Source organism: Triticum aestivum, chromosome 6D (genome assembly GCF_018294505.1).
Source record: "Triticum aestivum cultivar Chinese Spring chromosome 6D, IWGSC CS RefSeq v2.1, whole genome shotgun sequence".
Classification (NCBI taxonomy): domain Eukaryota; kingdom Viridiplantae; phylum Streptophyta; class Magnoliopsida; order Poales; family Poaceae; genus Triticum; species Triticum aestivum.
In genome coordinates this window covers 494,708,673-494,727,618 of record NC_057811.1, presented here as the reverse complement: position 1 = coordinate 494,727,618, position 18,946 = coordinate 494,708,673, and the positions used below count along the sequence as shown (strand labels likewise).

The 18,946-nt window shown below is 47.9% G+C and overlaps 1 protein-coding gene and 1 pseudogene across 1 annotated transcript; both read right to left on the bottom strand.

The window, feature by feature from the left end:
* Positions 1-2,492: 2,492 nt before the first annotated feature.
* LOC123142284 (BTB/POZ and MATH domain-containing protein 2-like) lies at positions 2,493-3,931 on the bottom strand. Its single transcript, XM_044561267.1, has 2 exons — positions 3,838-3,931; positions 2,493-3,746 (listed from the first exon to the last, which is right to left on the bottom strand). Exon 2 carries the CDS (start codon positions 3,722-3,724, stop codon positions 2,591-2,593), a length of 1,134 nt encoding a protein of 377 aa, XP_044417202.1. The 5' UTR covers positions 3,725-3,746; positions 3,838-3,931; the 3' UTR covers positions 2,493-2,590.
* Positions 3,932-8,566: 4,635 nt separating this feature from the next.
* Positions 8,567-9,799, bottom strand: LOC123142285 (BTB/POZ and MATH domain-containing protein 2-like; annotated as a pseudogene).
* Positions 9,800-18,946: the final 9,147 nt, after the last annotated feature.

The following is an 18,946-nucleotide window of genomic DNA, read 5'->3' as shown; positions in this document are numbered from 1 at the left end:
GGTTGTGAAGAAGACAAAAAAGGAGAAGATAGTCTCACATCAACTAGGCGTATCAACGGGCTATGGAGATGCCCATCAATAGATATCAATGTGAGTGAGTAGGGATTGACATGCAACGGATGCACTAGAGCTATAAGTATATGAAAGCTCAACAAAAGAAATTAACTGGGTGTGCATCCAACTCGCTTGCTCACGAAGACCTAGGGCATTTTGAGGAAGCCCATCATTGGAATATACAAGCCAAGTTCTATCATGAAAAATTCCCACTAGTATATGAAAGTGATATCATAGGAGACTCTCTATCATGAAGATCATGGTGCTACTTTGAAGCACAAGTGTGGTAAAAGGATAGTAACATTGTCCCTTCTCTCTTATTCTCTCATTTTTTTTATTTGGGTCTTTCCCTTTTTTCTTATGGCCTCTTCTTTTTTTTCGTCCGGAGTCTCATCCCGACTTGTGGGGGAATCATAGTCTCCATCATCCTTTCCTCACTTGGGACAATGCTCTAAAAATGATGATCATCACACTTTTATTTTCTTACAACTCAACAATTACAACTCAATACTTAGAACAAAATATGACTCTATGTAAATGCCTCCGGCGGTGTACCGGGATATGCAATGAATCAAGAGTGACATGTATGAAAGAATTATGAACGGTGGCTTTGCCACAACTACAATGTCAACTATATGATCATGCAAAGGAATATGACAATGATGGAGCGTGTCATAGTAAACGGAACGGTGGTAAGTTGCATGGCAATATATCTCGGAATGGCTATGGAAATGCCATGATAGGTAGGTATGGTGGCTGTTTTGAGGAAGGTATATGGTGGGTGTACTATACCGGTGAAAAGCGCGCGGTATTAGAGAGGCTAGCAATGGTGGAAGGAAGAAAAGTGCATATAATCCATGGACTCAACATTAGTCATAAAGAACTCATATACTTATTGCAAAAATCTACAAGTTATCAAAACAAAGTATTACGCGCATGCTCCTAGGGGGATAGATTGGTAGGAAAAGACCATCGCTCGTCCCCGACCGCCACTCATAAGGAAGACAATCAATAAATAAATCATGCTCCGACTTCATCACATGACGGTTCAACATACGTGCATGCTACGGGAATCACAAAATTTAACACAAGTATTTCTCAAATTCAAAACTACTCAACTAGCATGACTCTAATATCACCATCTTCATATCTCAAAACAATTATCAAGCATCAAACTTCTCAGAGTATTCAACACACCCATAAGAATTTTTCTTTTACTAATCTTGTATGCCTATTATTGTTAAAGCAAACTACCATTCTATTTAAGACTCTCAAAATAATCTAAGTGAAGCATGAGAGATCAATAGTTTCTATAAAACAAATCCACCACCGTGCTCTAAAAGATATAAGTGAAGTACTAGAGCAAAAACTATATAACTCAAAAGATATAAGTGAAGCACATAGAGTATTCTAATAAATTCCGAATCAAGTGTGACTCTCTCAAAAGGTGTGTACAGCAAGGATGATTATGGTAAACTAACAAATAAAGACTCAAATAATACAAGACGCTCCATAGTTCCAAGTAAAGTTACCGATGAAAGTAGACGAAAGAGGGGATGCCTTCCGGGGCATCCCCAAGCTTTGGCTTTTAGGTGTCCTTAGATTATCTTGGGGGTGCCATGGGCATCCCCAAGCTTAGGCTCTTGCCACTCCTTGTTCCATAATCCATCAAATCTTTTACCCAAAACTTGAAAACTTCACAGCACAAAACTCAGCAGAAAATCTCGTGAGCTCTGTTAGCGAAAGAAAACAAAACACCACTTCAAGGTACTGTAATGAACTCATTTTTTATTTATATTGGTGTTAAACCTACTGTATTCCAACTTCTCTATGGTTTATAAACTCTTTTACTAGCCATAGATTCATCAAAATAAGCAAACAACACACGAAAAACAGAATCTGTCAAAAACAGAACAGTCTGTAGTAATCTGTAACTAACGCAAACTTCTGGAACTTCAAAAATTCAGCAAAAATAGGAAGACCTAGACAATTTGTTCTATCTGCATGTTGACGTGTGCGGCTGACGACAGCACTTGCATGGATATGTGTGCGTGTGATCAAACTGATGACATGGAGTAGCACCGGTTTGCTTCCCAGGGAATGCCAGCTACATAGCTTTTCTGAAGAAAAAAAAAATGAATTTTGCAGGAGGCGAAAAGGTCATCGAAGAAAGAAAACTCATGCCTACATTTTTCACTTCTGTATTCCACCTCTGTATTTACTAAACATGCCTACTACATCCTGTACTACTATAAACTGCCCCAACATCTTATATTTAGGAATAGAGGTAGTATAATGGAATGGAAATGTGACAAAGCATATATATATCACTCAACTTACAAACCATCCACCCCATGGAGAGAAAATCCTGCACATGTTGTCTTTTTTATCGAGCATATATGCGGATTACACGACAATACAAAAGCAAGACGCCTGGACTACAATCTCTTTAGAGAATCCCATGTAAGCATAGGAGAACATGCCAATCGGGGGAAAATGTCTAATAAACATGCGTATCACATATACAAAGTATGTGTCACTTCTGATTCAAAGCAATAAGCTTGGCAATGAGCTCGTTCAAAACAAGGGGATATGTTGCAAGTATATGCTGCCAACCATGAGACGCCATTAGTGTTTGCAAACACGATGGAGACTGGGCTTGGATAAACTTGAAGCACGCCTCCTTCAATCCGGAGCAGTGGTGCTGCTCGGCTAGAACTAGTGTAGACGCCACCGAGCTCACCTGTATGTTCTCAGACAACTGCATTTCACATATGAACTTGAGTCGTTGAAGATCATATCGGTCTGCCGCTACCAACAAGTCTTGCAGCCATTGCAGCCGCATCTCATCAACTTCTGTTTCGTCGTCCTCCATGTCATCCATCTCCATCCCAGGGAACGAGTCTGTGTAGATGAAACTAAGCAAAGCCCTGAACACTTTTGCTTCCATGTCTTTGATATGTATGACGGTGGATGTCTCCTTCATGGGGCCAAAGAGTTGTGCCATGAAGACTTTAGACCTGGCTGCAAGCACACACCGGTGTGCAGGGAACGTCTCACCACTGACCTCAAATGTGACATCAGCACCAACCTTGGTTTGAAGGAGATTGTTAAAATGATGGCAAATGTCAGGCAGGCGCACCCCGTTTCCATGGCCAGCGGCATCATCATCCTCGGTGTTGCAGACCATGATGTCACACCGGATGGTGAAACATTCAGCCTCCAGATTCATTGATCGTTCAACGGCGTCTTTTCTCACAAACCTGTCGTAGCCCCAAGAAGAACCCTTGGAGGGAAAGCTGCATGTTTCAGCTTGACCAACGTAGAGAGGATTCTGCATCTCAACCTGGTCGATGAAACTGAAGGTGAACTTGGCTTTCACAGGCGTCTTGCCGTCATCGTCGTCATCAAGAACAACATCGAGGGAAACGAAGTCGGCGCAATCCGTGCTCTTGCCGTTAGGGAAGCACTTGATGAGCCAACAATGGCCTCCTACCCCGAACTCGCGGGAGGTGACGCTCTCGCTAGTGGGTCTCGACTTGTTGGTACGTGAGTAGTTTTCGACCACAAGCAGGTGGTACCCGCACTCGGAGCTGGTGTTGATGAAGGCCACGGTGGAGTCGCACAGCCCGCCGTCCTCCACCACAGAGACGCCGGCGAACGACGACATGACGAAACCTACCTACCTGCGACTGCGAGCCCACCGCAAATCTATCCGCTCAGTAACCATTGATTGATAACAAGTTACAGAGTTGAGATCGATCGATGAGCTGGGGGGCAAACCTGGTCACGTACGTTAGAGTCGTCGGAGATAGTCTGCGCCGCTGTCTGGTCCTTTATTTCACGTTTCTCACCAAGCCTATGTAGTAGTAAGATAGATGGCCGGTCCACTACGTACACATGTCCTAGACGGACCCTTTTTTTTGCGGGGGAAGTCCTAACAAGATCCCTAACACGTGTTAGTACAACTCATAAACGGATCAAGAAAAAAGTACAACTCGTAACACAAAGTCCTAATTAGGTACGGCAAGCTGCCAAATCGCACAAATTAGGCTCTTCTCATGCTAATTAAGATTATAGTAACCGACAAATCCATCAAAAAAACTTTTTTTTTGCGGGTCTACTATAACTGACAAAGACACCACTGAAGTCGAAATTTCCCCACCAAAACTTGCCTACATGTAACGAGGTTCATCGATATGGATATATTCCCAGGGCCTGACTACGGGTGCTCCTCCTATGACACCACTACAATACCACACCCCGGCCGCCCAGGCATCGGTACATGTCGCCGGTTCCCCCGCGTGCATGTGTTATTATGTTGGCATATGTTACATCGTATGTCTGCTCTCTCATTATATAAGAGGCCTAGTATACAGGTGTCCTACTTGGACACGACTCCATATCATGTCTACGTACCGTACGACTCAGAGTCCAGCTGTAACCTACCTTGTACAATAATATCCGACACAACAACAGTCACAAGAATGTTTACCAGGTGCAATTGGCAGCAGGATATTATATCACTGGAACAAGCATGAACATGGGGTACCCAATGTTAGCTAAAATAAATGGGTGGGTACCAACAACAAAGACGCAAAGAAATTAAGATGCAATGGCACCAAGTGTGTATGTTTGTACCTCCATACCGAGTCTTCTAGAAAATCTGATTCACATTAATAGACAACATTATGTTCATTGATCAATGTTTCGATTATGATACCCAGCATGAAAATATACTGTGTACCGTGGAATTTCTAACAAGAGCAGCTAGCTAGAATCAATTAATTGCAACCATGTGCTAACACCAGCATAGCTCTGAAAGAACCACACCAGGTAAATTGACCAACGGACGATGATAACTGCTACACGTGTGGGTGTTAAGGTGTCTGGCCACATGTTTTGTGTGGTGTTTAAAAGGACCAGACGTGTGGGCAAAACAAGTAATGCCCACACGTCTCTTTTTTTCTTGCGGTCCCTCTCACACGCTTACGTGTGGGCAAAATAGATAACGCCCACACGACCTCTCTCAGCCACCTACCTCACGGTCCCGCACGCCCCGCGTGACAGTCACCACGCGTCCCCGCAGTTGTCATGGTCCGGACCCTCTTCAATGTCCGTTTAATTGCAGTTGCCATGTTGCTGTACTACAGTTGCCATGTTGCGGTACTACAGTTGCCATGTCTGACAACTACATTTGTCATGGTTGCTCAACTGCAGTTGCCATCTCAGATCAAGTGTCAGATGCCATTTTTTGGACAACTGCAGCTGTTGCCATGTATGGTCTGGTTACTACAGTTGCCATGATTTGAAAACTTTAAGAGTTGTCACCTACTCACACTAGGCAGTTGCCATGTATGTCTGGTTTACTACAGTTGCCATGATTTGAAAACTTTAGGAGTTGCCACCTACTAACACTAGGTAGTTGCCGTGTAGCGCTACAAAAAGACATGGCAAAATAACATGTTCGGGTTAAGAGAGAGTTGCCATCTGCTTACAAGCACACTAGGGCACTTGCCATGTATCCTGCAAAACACATGGCAACTGACATGTTCGGGTAAAAAAGAGAGTTGCCATCTTCTTACAAGCACACTAGGGCAGTTGCATGTACCCTGCAAAGACATGGCAAGTGACAGCTTTGGGTGTGGGAGAGGAGACGGGCGTGTGGGCGAACTGATAAACGCCCACACACCAGCCCATGTGCGTGAGTGAAAACTGACGTGTGGGCGAACTGCTAAACGCCCACACACCGGCCCCTCCGTATGGTGAAACGGACGTGTGGGCGACCGGGTGAATGCCCACACACCAGCCCAGTCCTACATGACACCACAAACATGCCAAGATTCGTGCACCCACAAACGGACGCGGATCCATGCGCGTGGGCGAGATGCAAACGGTCGGGCTCGTCGGGCGCGTCGGGTGTGCGCGGACGTGCGGGACGCACTGTTGCGGTCGGGCGCGTCGGGTGTGTGCGGGACGTGCGGGGCGCCGAGGGACGGCAGGCGTGTGTCGCCGGCGAAGAAGGAGCTCGGCGTGTGTCGCCGGAGTCGTGACGGTGCACGTTGCGACCGGCGTCGTTGCGAGGTCGGGTCCGCGGGCTGGGTCACGGTCGTGGCGACATCGACGATGGGAGCTGCAACAACTCCGACGACGACGATGTCATGGCTTAGGGGGTGATTGATGGCAATAAGCCATGCATGTGGCAGAGGTGTCCGGTGCGTGCGCGCACTCCGGGTCCAGTTCGTAAGGCAGCGGCTGTTAGCTAGAGTTGTGGGCTGTTAGTGCATAGCAATACATGGCTAAGTTAGTTAGCAGGTTAGTTGGTTAGTGCGTGCGTGCATGCATCAGGATATGGAAGTGCATGGGTGCGTGGGTGTGTGGGTGCTGCGTCACCGGACGGCTATAAAGCCAGCCTTGATCAGAATGTGTAATCACGCAGAGTTGCCGGTGTTGTAGCGATATAGCCAGTGTAATGAGGAAAAAGATTTGGGCGTTCATGTGCCCGTGGCGGCGTTCGTGCGCCGGCCGGAAAATCTCTCGTGTCCACTGTTTCCTTTCTTCCTCCTCCTTCGTCTTTGTTGTGTCAGTGAGAGAGAGCGTGAGGGAGGTTCAGAGAAAGAGTGCAAGAGGAAGGCCACGGCAACAGCACCCGGAACATAGAAGCAGCAGTGGCACCGGCTTCATGCGCATGGGAGAAAAGTGCAGGGAACCGCCTGTTCAGAGGGCCGCCCTCGACGCACCAGTTGTCAAGCCAGAAGGCTGTCCGAGCACCGTCCTTCAAAATATATCAGAATGAAAATCATCTTTTTTGGTAGAGGATACATCCCTCGACCTCCAACCTTCCTCTGCCATGGGGGGGCACTGCCCGAAGACAACAGCCAAGTGCCGTGGACAAGGTTTTTGGGTGCTGGATCAAGTTTCACACTATCGCTTTCGCCGTGATGGAGGAAAAAAAACTTCCCCCTAAATTCATGTTCATAAAATGCATGTACCATTCTCGGAAAAAAAATCTGCTCAAAAACATTTACACTATTCTTCTTGATAACCACTAGAAAAAGGGTTACATGACATAGAAGGCACAAAGCAACAATACGAGACAATGCACCGAGAGATATGTCAGGATAAAAGGACATTATTCCCTAAAGAGACAATTTCCCCATATGTTGGATTTTTCTGATTCAGCATACCACTCACTCGTCTGCAACAGCGCATCCGTAAATCGTGTTCCTTCCTCCATTGAATAACCTCACTACCGACACTGCGTAAGTTAAAATATAAAATCATATCTCAATTCAAAATCAAACTAGATGAACCGGGGGCTTCTACTGGGTCATGACAAACCTAGGGTTTGGCGGGTGTCCATGTCGCGGGGCTAGGCCATGAGGTACGTGACTCGGGTGTGATTGACGACGACGACGGCGACGACGAGTACGGAGGCCAGATGACGCCATGATGCGGAAGGCGACAACTTCGACGATGCGGACGGAAGTGAGATCACTGGCGAGGCCGGGGAAATGCTGGCCGTGTTCTGCAACCGGCGGCGGCCGCGGTCGTGCGATGGCAGATGTCGACCGTACTCTCCTGCTGGCGGCGGGGCGGGCGTGAGATGGGGGTCACAACCGTGGGCTGCAACCGACGGGCAATGGCGGCGATCGGCCGAGGCGATGCTGGATCGGGCTGCATGAACGCTGGGCGGTTTGTTAGGTCGCACGCGCGCGCGCGCGCGTGTGTGTGTGTGTGTGTGTGTGTGTGTGTGTGTGTGTGCACCGACTGGGGCAGGGGGCGCGTATCGGCTTGGCTGTACGCGATGCAGGGCGACGCGCGCATACATTAAGCACCGTATGACAAGAATGCCCTTATACGTTAAGGGGGTGTACCGAAGCAGACTATAGGGTAGGGCTCGTGCGCACTGGGCGGCGGCCTTCACGCAGCAACGCGTTGGACGAGACTGGAAGAATCGATAGAAGGAAGTAGATGACGCAGGATCTGATCAAACGGCTGCAGAGCTGCATTGTGCCGCTGAATTTGGGCTGGTCGACCGGCGCCTGTCAGCGCCCTATCTTTTTTTTAGACAATAGGACAATATCTGTCGTAGAGTACTTTTTTTTAGAGTTAAGAGTAATCTGTTTGTGGGCTATATATGTACGTACAGTCAGAACCTGGCCTTAAGCCCATTGGATGCCCTTCCGTCGCCACGAGCACACCTCCTGACGGAGCAGTAGCCAGGATCCGTCCCAGCCGGCGGCCATGGCGGAGGCCGCAACGTCGGCAGCGACGCCGCTACTCCACGTCCTCCCGGATGATATTGTCATCTGGGAGATCCTTGTCCGCCTCGACCCCAAAACCCTCCTCCGCTGCCGCCTAGTCTGCCGTACGTGGTGTTGCGCCACCTCCACTCGCGGCTTCCTCCTCGTCCACCACGACCGCCAGCCCACCCTCCCCCTCGTTTGCAGCTACCAACGGTGTCTGGCCGTTATATTTCACGAAAGAGACAATTTGTTCATACGTTGGATTTTTCTGATTCGACATATAGGAAAATATACATGACGAGAAAACTGAAAGCAAAACACCTCTAGAGTGTCGCGTATATGCATAAGAGGATAACTTCCAATGGTTTGAAGCAAGCTTGACGAAAATCTCCTTCAAAACTGAGGGTCATGTTGAAACTACGTGATCCCAGCCATCATTTGTCGTTACTGTTTGCAAGCACGAGGGGGCTGGATTTGGATAAATTTCAAGCATGCCTCCTTTAACCCCTGGCAGTGGTGTTGCTCGGCTAAAGCAAGAGTGGACATCACCGAGCTCACACCTAAGTTGTTACACAATTTCATTTCACATATGCACTTGAGTCATTGGAGATCATACATGTCTGCAGCCACAAACAAGTCTTGAACCCATTGCAGCCACATTTCATCCTCTAGTCTTTCCTCTTCTTCTTCTTCTTCTTCTTCTTCCAAAACTTGTGACATTTCCTCCTCCTCCATGTAGTCCTTGTCTATCTCAGGGCAATAGTCGGTGTAGATGAATCTAAGCAACGCTCTAAACACGTTTGCTCCCATGTCTTTGATATGTAAGACACCGGATGTAGTAGTGCCCTCCTTCATGGGGCCAAAGAGATGTGCCATGAAGACTTTGGACCGGGCTGCAAGCACACACCGATGTGCAGTGAACGTCTCGCCGCTAACTTCAAATGTCACATCAGCACCCACTTTAGTTTGAAGGAGAATGTTAAAGTGCTGGTCTATGTTAGACACGATCACCTTGGTGTCATTGTTACCGGCATCCTCGGTGTTGGGATCCTTCCAAACCATTATGTCGCACCGGATGGTGAAAGAATCACCCCTTAGATCCGCGGATCATTCAAGGGCATCTCTTCTCAGAAACTTGTCGTCACCCCAGGCATCATTACTCTTGAACCTGCAAGCTGGATTAGTTGCACGGATGTACATCGGCGTGTGCTTGTCAACCTGGTCGACGAGAGTAAAACTGACCCTGGCATCCACTTTGTCATCGTCGTGGTAAAGGGATGCCATTAGGGTAGTACTCGATTAACCAATCATGGCCTCCCACTATGAAAGGGCCAGCGGTGATGCTGTCGCCCATGAGCATCAACTCCTTGGTGCGCGAGTAGCCCTTGACCATGAATAGGTGGTAGCCGCTGTCCGTGCCAGCATCGACGGCCGACGTGTTACAAGAGCGCCCGTCGTGGCCTTGGACGATGGATATACCGGTGAACGATGACATGACGTACTGCTAGTTGTTGACCGATCTCTCAGAAATCGCATGTTTGTTTGTCACGGTGGCTGGGTCTCCAATCTCTAACACGGACGAGGACACAAAGTCCTGATCGGACACTAACTAATTTGAACCTACTCCTAATTAAGTCCAGATCTATCTCTGACACACAAATTAAGTCCTAATTCATTGGACTCAGACGGCAAAACTTGCCCGGTTGGGTACGGCAAGCTAGCTGCCAAATTGCACATGCTAATTAAACTCCAACTTTAATTAAGATTTTATTATAACTAGCAAAAATACCAACGATCAAATTTTCATGCTACATTTGAATTTGTATTTTTTTTCTTTCTTTTACGGAACTGTAAGTAGCACTTTCTAGCTGCTTTCATGGATTCATGTATCAAAATTTCCCATCAAAACTTACCTACATTTTATGGCCAACTTTACCTATTATGCTGTAATTCAATGGAATTGTTTTTTTTCGAAACGGAGGCAAAAGATTTGCCTCGTCGATTAATTAAGGAGAAGAGAGTTGCCCAGTTAATTAATGAAAAATCGGCCGAAAACCGATACAAACCTACCACATGCGGACTATTCACATAACATGTAACCCCATAAGCACACAATCAGCAGGACAATCATACCCAACACATAACGACCACCAACCTCCACACAACTACATCGCATAGACACCCTCAACGAGAGTACCTCGGCCGGAGACCACGAGCACCACCAAGACCACAGAGACAAGTCAGGCCATATGGACAACTGAAGGGACTGATGACCATACATCAAGCAGCTGTGGACGCCTTTCCTGCGCCACCACTCTTCTTACTTTTGCTCATGATGAGAGCCTCCTCCACAATCGCCTTGCCGGATCCAGGACAAGCCGCCTCCAAACGCTTGAGCAAGCTGTGAACCTCTAACTCGAAGAGAATCTCATCGACCTTGTCACGCACAGACACCACGTTCCCAACGGCCACCTGCGAGTGGGTGACCGCAACGTCGGAACCTCCGCGGTCCACAAAGGCAAGCGGCTGGCTGGGCTCCCAAGAGTCAGGCGCCAACATACAAACCGCCTCAACATCATCAGCCACAGAAACCACCGGCACGACAACATCGCCCACGGGAACCACTGACACAATTGACTCAGGCACCTCCAGTTGCTCACATGACAGAGGCAAAACGTCATCGAAATGGATCTCTGCACTCAGCCGCACGGTGCCCATCCAAGCAGGGATGGGGCGAGGAGCCACTGCCGGGGCCGGCAACATTGGACGACGCGGACCACGCTGGGGCAACACCTCTTGCCAGCTTCCGCACACCTCCGGCACACGTCCCACACCCGAGTGGCAGCGAGCTGTGTTGTAGGGACCAGCTAGGGTGGAGTCGAAGACCATGGAGGCAGCTTGTGGCACCAGTTCTTCTTCGTCCTCACCCTCTTTGTCATTTGCAGCAGAACCCCACGTGCCCACACCATTAGGCATGAGAACCGGGGAATGGGGTGCATGCTGGAGCAACATGGGCAAGGCCGGCTCCTCCTGGACATCAAGTGCCGTGACGACCAAGCAGGGGCTCGCCACATGCATGCTGCAGAAACCCAGTCCGCAGGAGCTCTGATCTGGCCCCGGCAGGGATGTAGGCGCCGACGCCGGGGACGACAGCAGCTGGCCGGGGGAGACGCCAACAATGGGAGCAGAGGTGGCGCCGGTGCCGGCCCTCCGCCCACCTATGGACGAGTCGGGCTTGCGGGAGGCCAGCGCAGCCGCGGCCAGCTTCGCGGCGGAGACGATGGGCGAGATCGGATGGAACTAAAATCATCATACAGTATGTATTTCATGCAGTGTGTTCAAAGCTTGGCCACGATGAATGATTTACTGCCATTTCACAACAATATTTGCAAGGCTACTGATACCCGTAACCGGAGCAAGATTCAGATTTCCACACCGGGAAAAACCACAATGATTGTGTTTTTATTTCATAGCATCAGCTGCCAGAACTGAGGGAATTAGGACAACCAAATAACAGGCAGCTCCAAGAATTTCTTAGTCTGTTCCTCTCAAGTATGAGTCTGACACTAGTCAGCATCTAGACTCTTCAGTTTGCATGCTCAGGCCCTGTGTTCCAAGATCCTGCACGTATACGAGCCCCGACTTGATCATCGCCGCCATTCTTCACAAGTTTGCTTGAAATTAGTCGCAAAAGATCATCTCACCCGGATGAAGAGCCAGCCAACAGCATGCATGGCACGGTTACGGTACAAGTACCCAAAAGCGACCATGGTATACCTCTTAGACATACTCACAAGCAGTCACAAAGCCAAATAATAGCCATGTGAAACGTGCATGTCATGACGCGGTCCACCTGGTTAATAGACAGTCCAAGGCTCAAGGTGCCACATTCCCAGGTGCAATCTGCAGCAGGAACACACCAAGCATGAACGCGTAAATTTAGCAAATGTCAGTTCAAATAAATGGGTGACTACCAACACAAAGACACACGTAAAGATGCATGACACCAAGCTGTGTAAACATGCAAACAGAGAATGATGATTCATATCCCCTGGTTTCCTGACATCATAGAACAAGGACGCTCAGTCAGGCTACAGCCCCTCCCCGACTCCCCTCCCTCCCCGAGGCGCTCCCGCGGGCGCCCCCGGGAGGAAACCCTAGCGCCGCCCCCGTCGACCCCTCGCCTCAATCCCCTCCCTCGCCGCCACCTGGGGCGTCGCCGACCAAAGGCCGTGTGGCGTTGGCGGCGGCAGGGCGGCTCTCTCCCGCACGCAGTTGGAGATTCCGCGGGGCGTTCCCATCTGCCTGGTGGTGCCGGGCGTCGGGCCGGCCCTGCCTCGGCTCCTTCTTCCTCTCCCAGCGTCCCTCGTTGGCGCCGCCTCCTCCCCTCCGTGGTGGTGGGTTGTGGGGGATGGATCTAGCACTAGTAGAAAAGAGGGCTTTGGTTCAGGCCGGGTCAGCCCATTAGTCCCGGTTCAGTCCAGAACCGGGACCAATGGGGGCACTGGTCCCGGTTCGTGAGGCCAGGGGCCCGCCGGGCCTCGTGGGGGCATTGGTCCCGGTTCGTCTGGCCCCTTTGGTCCCGGTTGATGGGACGAACCGGGACCAATGTGTTGGGATTCGTAGCATAATTTTAAAATTTTCCTATGCTCACCAAGATGCATCTATGGAGTCTACTAGCAACGAGGGGAAAGGAGTGCATCTACATACCCTTGTAGATCGCGAGTGGAAGCGTTCCAATGAACGTGGATGACGGAGTCGTACTCGCCGTGATCCAAATCACCGATGACCGAGTGCCGAACGGACGGCACCTCCGCGTTCAACACACGTACGGTGCAGCGACGTCTCCTCCTTCTTGATCCAGCAAGGGGAAAGGAGAGGTTGATGGAGATCCAGCAGCACAACGGCGTGGTGGTGGATGTAGCGGGTCTCCGGCAGGGCTTCGCCAAGCTTCTGCGAGAGAGAGAGAGGTGTTGCAGGGGAGGAGGGAGGCGCCCAAGGCTGTAGGTTGCTGCCCTCCCTCCCCCCCACTATTTATAGGACCCCTGGGGGGGCGCCAGCCCTTGGGAGATCAGATCTCCAAGGGGGGCGGCGGCCAAGTGGGGGGAAGGGGTGCCTTGCCCCCCAAGGCAAGGGGGAAGCTCCCCCCTAGGGTTCCCAACCCTAGGCGCATGGGGGGAGGCCCAAGGGGGGCGCCCCAGCCCACTAAGGGCTGGTTCCCTTCCACTTTCAGCCCACGGGGCCCTCCGGGATAGGTGGCCCCACCCGGTGGACCCCCGGGACCCTTCCGGTGGTCCCGGTACAATACCGGTAACCCCCGAAACTTTCCCGGTGGCCGAAACTTGACTTCCTATATATAATTCTTCACCTCCGGACCATTCCGGAACCTCTCGTGACGTCCGGGATCTCATCCGGGACTCCGAACAACTTTCGGGTTTCCGCATACATATATCTCTACAACCCTAGCGTCACCGGACCTTAAGTGTGTAGACCCTACGGGTTCGGGAGACATGCAGACATGACCGAGACGCCTCTCCGGTCAATAACCAACAGCGGGATCTGGATACCCATGTTGGCTCCCACATGTTCCACGATGATCTCATCGGATGAACCACGGTGTCGAGGATTCAATCAATCCGTATGCAATTCCCTTTGTCAACGGTATGTTACTTGCCCGAGATTCGATCGTCGGTATCCCAATACCTTGTTCAATCTCGTTACCGGCAAGTCTCTTTACTCGTACCGCAATGCATGATCCCGTGACTAACGCCTTAGTCACATTGAGCTCATTATGATGATGCATTACCGAGTGGGCCCAGAGATACCTCTCCGTCACACGGAGTGACAAATCCCAGTCTCGATCCGTGCCAACCCAACAGACACTTTCGGAGATACCCGTAGTGCACCTTTATAGTCACCCAGTTACGTTGTGACGTTTGGCACACCCAAAGCACTCCTACGGTATCCGGGAGTTGCACGATCTCATGGTCTAAGGAAAAGATACTTGACATTGGAAAAGCTCTAGCAAACGAAACTACACGATCTTTTATGCTATGCTTAGGATTGGGTCTTGTCCATCACATCATTCTCCTAATGATGTGATCCCGTTATCAATGACATCCAATGTCCATAGTCAGGAAACCATGACTATCTGTTGATCAACGAGCTAGTCAACTAGAGGCTTACTAGGGACAGGTTGTGGTCTATGTATTCACACATGTATTACGATTTCCGGACAATACAATTATAGCATGAATAATAGACAATTACCATGAACAAAGAAATATAATAATAACCATTTATTATTGCCTCTAGGGCATATTTCCAACAGTCTCCCACTTGCACTAGAGTCAATAATCTAGTTCACATCACCATGTGATTAACACTCACTGGTCACATCACCATGTGACCAACATCTAAAGAGTTTACTAGAGTCAACAATCTAGTTCACATCACTATGTGATTATCACTCAATGTGTTCTGGTTTGGTCATGTTATGCTTGTGAGAGAGGTTATTAGTCAACGGGTCTGAACCTTTCAGAACCGTGTGCTTTACGAATATCTATGTCATCTTGTGGATGCTACCACGCGCTATTTGGAGCCATTTCAAATAATTGCTCTACTATACGAATCCGGTTTACTACTCAGAGTCATCCGGATTAGTGTCAAAGTTCGCATCGACGTAACCCTTTACGACGAACTCCTTTCCACCTCCATAATCGAGAAAATTCCTTAATCCACTAGGTACTAAGGATAAGTTCGACCGCTGTCATGAGATCCTTTCCCGGATCACCATTGTACCCTCTTGACCAACTCATGGCAAGGCACACTACATGTGCGGTACACAGCATAGCATACTATAGAGCCTACGTCTAAAGCATAGGGGACGACCTTCGTCCTTTCTCTATCTTCTGCTGTGGTCAGGTCTTGAGTCTCACTCAATACTCACACCTTGTAACACAGCCAAGAACTCCTTCTTTGCTGATCTATTTTGAACTCTTTCAAAATCATGTCAAGGTGTGCTGTCTTTTGAAAGTATCATCAGGCGTCTTGATCTATCTCTATGGATCTTGATGCCCAATATGTAAGTAGCTTTATCCAGGTCTTCCTTTGAAAAACTCCTTTCAAACAACCCTTTATGCTTTCCAGAAATTTTACATCATTTCGGATCAACAATATGTCATTCACATATACTTATCAGAAATGTTGTAGCGCTCCCACTCACTTTATTGTAAATACAAGTTTCTAACAAACTTTGTATAAACCCAAAAACTTTGATCACTCCATCAAAGCGTATATTCTGACTCCGAGATGCTTGCTCTAATCCATGGAAGGATCGCTGGAGCTAGCATACCTTTTAGCATCCTTAGGATCGACAAAACCTTTCTGATTGTATCACATACAACCTTTCCTTACGAAAACTGGTAAGGAAACTTGTTTTGACATCCATCTGCCAGATTTCATAAATGTAGCTAATGCTAACATGATTCCGACGGACCTAAGCATCGCTACGGATGAGAAAAACTCATCGTAGTCAACTCCTTGAACTTGTGAAAATACTCTTTGCCACAAGTCGAGCTTCATAGACGGTAACATTACCGTCCATGTCCGTCTTCTTCTTAAAGATCCATTTATCTCAATGGCTTGCCGATCATCGGGCAAGTTCACCAAAGTCCATGCTTTGTTCTGATACATGGATTCTATCTCGGATTTCATGGCCTCGAGCCATTCGTCGGAATATGGGCCCACCATCGCTTCTCCATAGCTCGTAGGTTCATTGTTGTCTAGCAACATGACTTCCAAGACAGGATCACGCATTACTCTGAAGTAGTGCGCATCCTCGTCGTCCTACGAGGTTTGGTAGTGACTTGATCCGAAGTTTCATGATCACTATCATAAGCTTCCACTTCAATTGGTGTAGGTGCCACAGGAACAACTTCCTGTGCCCTGCTACACACTAGTTGAAGCGACGGTTCAATAACCTTATCAAGTCTCCACCATCCTCCCACTCAATTCTTTCGAGAGAAACTTTTCCTCGAGAAAGGACTCGTTTCTAGAAGCAATTACTTTTGCTTCCAGATCTGAAATAGGAGGTATACCCAACTGTTTTTGGGTATTCTATGAAGATGCATTTATCCGCTTTGGGTTCGAGCTTATCAGCCTGAAACTTTTTCACATAAGCATCGCAGCCCCAAACTTTTAAGAAACGACAACTTAGGTTTCTATAAACGGTGTCGTCTCAACGGAATTGCGTGGTGCCCCTTTTAAAGTGAATGCGGTTGTCTCTAATGCCTAACCCATAAACGATAGTGGTAATTTGATAAGAAACATCATGGTATGCACCATATCCAATAGGGTGCAGTTATGATGTTCGGACACACCATCACACTATGGTGTTCCAGGCGGTATTAATTGTGAAACACTTTCCACAATGTCTCAATTGTGTGCCAAACTCGTATCTCAGATACTCATCTCTATGATCATATCACAGACATTTTATCCTCTTGTCACGACGATCTTCAACTTCACTCTGAAATTACTTGAACCTTTCAATAATTCAGACTAGTGTTTCATCAAGTAAATACACTCAGCATCTACTCAAATCATCTGTGAAGTAAGAACATAACGATATCCACTGCATGCCTCAGCACTCATTGGACTGCGTACATCAAAATGTATTACTTCCAATAAGTTGCTCTCTTGTTCCATCTCACTGAAAACGAGGACTTTCAGTCATTTTGCCCATGTGGTATGATTTGCATGTCTCAAGTGATTCATAATCAAGTGAGTCCAAACGATCCATCTGTATGGAGTTTCTTCATGCATATATACCAATAGACATGGTTCGCATGTCTCAATCTTTTCAAAAATGAGTGAGTCCAAAGATCCACCTACATGGAGCTTCTTCATGCGTTCTACACCAATATGACTCAAGTGGCAGTGCCACAAGTATGTGGTACTATCATTACTATCTTATATCTTTTTGGCATGAACATGTGTATCACTACGATCGAGATTCATTTTAGGTGCAAGACCATTGAAGGTATTATTCAAATAAACAGAGTAACCATTATTCTCCTTAAATGAATAACCGTTTTGCGGTAAACATAATCCAATCATGTTCAACGCAAACACCAAATCTCGATGGTAGAGGGAGCATGCGATGCTTGATCACATCAACCTTGGAAACACTTCCAACACATATCGTCATCTCACCTTTAGCTAGTCTCCATTTATTCCGCAGCTTTTATTTCGAGTTACTAACACTTAGCAACCGAACCGGTATCTAATACCCTGGTGCTGCTAGGAGTACTAGTAAAGTACACATTCATATAACGTATATCCAATATACTTCTGTCGACCTTGCCTGCCTTCTCATCTACCAAGTATCTAGGGTAGTACTGCTTCAGTGACCGTTCCTCTCATTACAGAAGCACTTAGTCTCGGGTTTGGGTTCAACCTTGGGATTCTTCACTAGAGCAGCAAACGACTTGCTGTTTCATGAAGTATCCCTTTTGCCCTTGCCCTTCTTAAACTAGTGGTTTTACTAACCATCAACAATTGATGCTCCTTCTTGATTTCTACTCTCGCGGTGTCAAACATCGCGAATAGCTCAAGGATCATCATAACTATCCTTGATATGTTATAGTTCATCACGAAGCTCTACTAGCTTGGTGGCAGTGACTATGGAGAACTATCACTATCTCATCTGGGAGATTAACTCCCACTCGATTCAAGCGATTGTGGCACTCAGACAATCTGAGCACACGCTCAACGATTGAGCTTTTCTCCCTTAGTTTGCAGGCTTAAGAAACTTGTCAGAGGTCTCATACCTCTTGACGTGGGCACTAGTCTGAAATCCCAATTTCAGTCTTCGGAACATCTCACATGTTCTGCGACGTTTCAAAAACGTCTTTGGTGCCACAATTCTAAACCGCACTGAACTATCACGTAGTCATCAAAACGTGTATGTCAGATGTTTCGTAACATCTACAGACGACGCTGAGGTTCAGCACACCGAGCGGTGCATTAAGGACATAAGCCTTCTGTGCAGCAATGAGGACAATCCTCAGTTTACGGACCCAGTCCGCATAATTGCTACTACCAACTTTCAACTAAATTTTCTCTAGGAACATATCTTAACCAGTAGAACTAAAGCGCAAGCTATGACATAATTTGCAAATACCTATTTGACTATGTTCATGATAATGAAGTTCATCTGATTATGAACTCCCACTCAGATAGACATCCCTCTAGTCATCTAAGTGAAACATGATCCGAGTTTAACTAGGCCGTGTCCGATCATCACGTGAGACGGACTAGTCAAGATCGGTGAACATCTCCATGTTGATCGTATCTTCTATACGACTCATGCTCGACCTTTCGGTCCTCCGTGTTCCGAGGCCATGTCTGTACATGCTAGGCTCGTCAAGTCAACCTAAGTGTATTGCGTGTGTTCCGAGGCCATGTCTGTACATGCTAGGCTCGTCAACACCCGTTGTATTCGAACGTTAGAATCTATCACACCCGATCATCACGTGGTGCTTCGAAACAACGAACCTTCGCAACGGTGCACAGTTAGGGTGAACACTTTCTTGAAATTATTATAAGGGATCATCTTACTTACTACCGTCGTTCTAAGC

Excerpts from the sequence above, each read along its gene's own strand:
- LOC123142284 (XM_044561267.1), bottom strand. The coding sequence starts at position 3,724 with ATGTCGTCGTTCGCCGGCGTCTCTGTGGTGGAGGACGGCGGGCTGTGC.